A 2,940-nucleotide genomic window follows, 5' to 3' on the forward strand; every position below is an offset into this window, starting at 1 on the left:
TGGCCAATGGGGATCCAGCAATTGGCATCTGGCCAATGGGGATCCAGCAATGGGCATCTGGCCAATGGGGATACAGCAATGGGCATCTGGCCAATGGGGATCCAGCAATGGGCATCTGGCCAATGGGGATCCAGCAATGAGCATCTGACCAATGGGAATCCACCGATGGGGATTCAGCAATGAGCATATGGCCAATAGGAACCCACTGATGGGGATCCAGCAATGAGCATCTGGCCAATGGGAATCCACTGATAGGGATCCAGCAATGGGCACCTGGCCAATGGGAATCCAGTGATGAGGATCCAGCAATGGGCATCTAGCCAATGGAAATCCACTGATAGGGATCCAGCAAATGCATAGTTAAGTTTAGGGAGAGTTTGGCGCAGAGTTTAGTTTAGGTTTTGGTGCAGAGTTTAGTTTAGAGTTTGGTGCAGAGTGTAGTTTAGGTTTTGGTGCAGAGTTTAGTTTAGAGTTTGGCGCAGAGTTTAGTTTAGAGTTTGGCGCAGAGTTTAGTTTAGAGTTTGGCGCAGAGTTTAGTTTAGAGTTTGGCGCAGAGTTTAGTTTAGAGTTTGGCGCAGAGTTTAGTTTAGAGTTTGGTGCAGAGTTTAATTTAGGGTTTGGTGCAGAGTTAAGGGAGAGTTTGGTGCAGAGTTTAGTTTATGGTTTGGTGCACTTTCTCTGTGAGTTTGGATCCCTGGATCACTGACTGACTGACTGACAAGCTGCTCTCAGTCTCTCTCCATGTGACTACGTTTCCGTTGCATCTTCCGGAGCTGTGACTTTAAGGACCGATGGGTTTAGTTGCGATGTTGGATCCAAGCCCCGGCTTCGCTGCGGCTCTGGGTCCCGGTGAGTGAGGGGGTGGATCAGAGGACACCCACTCCCTGCGGCCCCAGAGCACCGGACATGCCCGCAGACGGTGGTCGCTCCTCTCTGCGGCAGGGGGTTGGTAAGTCTCAGCTCTCTCCTGGTTGTAGCGGGGCGCCGCTCGGTTTCTGCAAAAACTTGTGGGGAAATTACTGCAATCGCCCGTGCATGTACCTTAAAGGAACAGCACTATCCCTGCTAGTACTTTAAAGGGACAGCGCGACCCGTGTATGTATCTTAAAGGGATAGCGGGACCCGTGCATGGATCTGAAAGGAACAGCGGTCCGGACCCGTGTATGCATCTTAAAGGCGAAAATATATTTATAAACTCAGGGATATACCTGTTTATACACTGTATGAATGGAACCGCGTTTATGTGTTCAACCATAAATGTATTTTGATGCTTTGGCAACATAAGATGTACCTTATCATGCCAATAAAGCGATTTGTATTATTATTGTATTGTAAAGGACCAACATGACCTGTGCATGTACCTTAAAGGGGCAACATGACCTGTGCATTAAAGGGCCAGCGCGACCCATGTATGTATCTTAAAAGAACATGCGACCCGTGTATGCATCTGAAAGTGACAGCGCGACCCATGTAGATATCTTAAAGGGCCAGCTCGACCCGCATATACACCTTGAAGGGACAGCGGGATTTACGTGTTTATTGTTGCTTTCACAACCTCAGGATGTCCCAGAGTGCTTCACAGCCACTGCATTGCTTTTGAAGTCACTGTTGTTCTGTAGGCAAACAACTGATTTTTGCACATCAAGGTCCCACAAACAGCAATGAGATAAATGACCAGATAATTCGTTTTTGGTGGCGTTAGCTGAGGGAGGTATGTTGGCCAAGACACCAGGAGAACACCCCTGTCCTTCTTTGAAAACTACCTTGGGATTTGTTATGTATATATGGGTCCTTGGTTCAAAGTCTCATCCAGAAGCTGGCACCGGTACCAGTGCAGCGCTCCCTGAGTGTTACACTGAAAGGTCAGCCTGGATTATGAGCTCGAGTTCTGGAGTGGGGTTTGACCCAACAACCTCTGACTCGGGTTTGAGAGTGCTACCAACTGAGGCAAGCTGAGGCTTGGGGTCAAATGGTGCAGGGCAGTTGCCTGCTCAAGCAGCCACCCCCATGCACTGAGTGACCGATCTCCACAAAGAACGTTGTAGGTTCTACGAGGTGGGATTGGATCTGCCTCCCAGTGCACGACAGAGAGATCTGTTCAAGGATGAGGAGGGCGCATTCAGCTAGATTATGGGATGCCTCTGAATGGCAGGCAAAGGGAGAAATGGAGTGCATGATCCTTTGGGATGGGAGTCTGATGGATTGAGATCAGAAACAGTGGAATAACTTGTGAACAAAACACTTCAATGTAGAATGTTGCCAGGATTTAAAATTTTGCACATAGGCTCCTGAGTTATAACTTTAAACTCTTCTTCCCACTTGCACCCCAAGAATAGGCAAGTCACTCCACGGTGCAGCAATGAGCCCAGGCCTGGACCTGGAGTTCGCCTGATCTTAACTCCTGATCTTAACTGCACTGCTGTGGGGCATTACTGTGTGGAGTCAGGCGTGGGGAAATCAGGTGGTCAGTTATCCTGGACCACTCATGCCCACCTCCTAGTGGCTGGATATATCGCAACACTGACAGCGGCCTAGGTCCAAGTGTCCAGTCTGTCCTCCCAGACAGAGAAGGTCCTCTTCTCTGCCCTCTTTGTAGTGATGTACGTTACTTTTCCAGCATCTTGACCAAAATTGAATCAAGTACTCCCAAGAGATGCTCACATTACAAAGCCTCAGCAGAATCGCTGTGGAATTGCACCCTATACTGGTCTCTCGCTTGGTATGTTGGTATTGGTGTAATGATGCACTCTTTGTGATGTTGTTGTGGTACTCTCAGTGTAATGGTGTGGTGAAGCGCTGGGTGACATGGGGGTAATGGTGCCATTCAGCTCATGTCTCTACAGTCAGTGATATTGGTGTAATGGTGATATTTGTTTAATGGTAACATGATGTAGTCACATGATATAATGGAGTTGTTGACTAATCACAGCAGTCAATCTC

The 2,940-nt window shown here is 48.3% G+C and overlaps 1 protein-coding gene across 1 annotated transcript in view; it reads left to right on the plus strand.

Moving 5' to 3' along the window:
- Positions 1–393: 393 nt before the first annotated feature.
- Positions 394–2,940, plus strand: part of LOC147116106 (transforming growth factor beta activator LRRC33-like) — a 13,070-nt gene continuing 10,523 nt past the window's right edge. Inside the window, exon 1 of the mRNA XM_085990845.1 lies at positions 394–949. Within this exon, the coding sequence (XP_085846971.1) occupies positions 907–949 (43 nt within the window). The 5' untranslated portion in view covers positions 394–906. The remainder of the gene's footprint in view (positions 950–2,940) is intronic.

This window comes from Somniosus microcephalus, chromosome 6, assembly GCF_052327205.1.
Source record: "Somniosus microcephalus isolate GS21.2 chromosome 6, FLI_Smic_1.0, whole genome shotgun sequence".
NCBI classification, from domain to species: domain Eukaryota; kingdom Metazoa; phylum Chordata; class Chondrichthyes; order Squaliformes; family Somniosidae; genus Somniosus; species Somniosus microcephalus.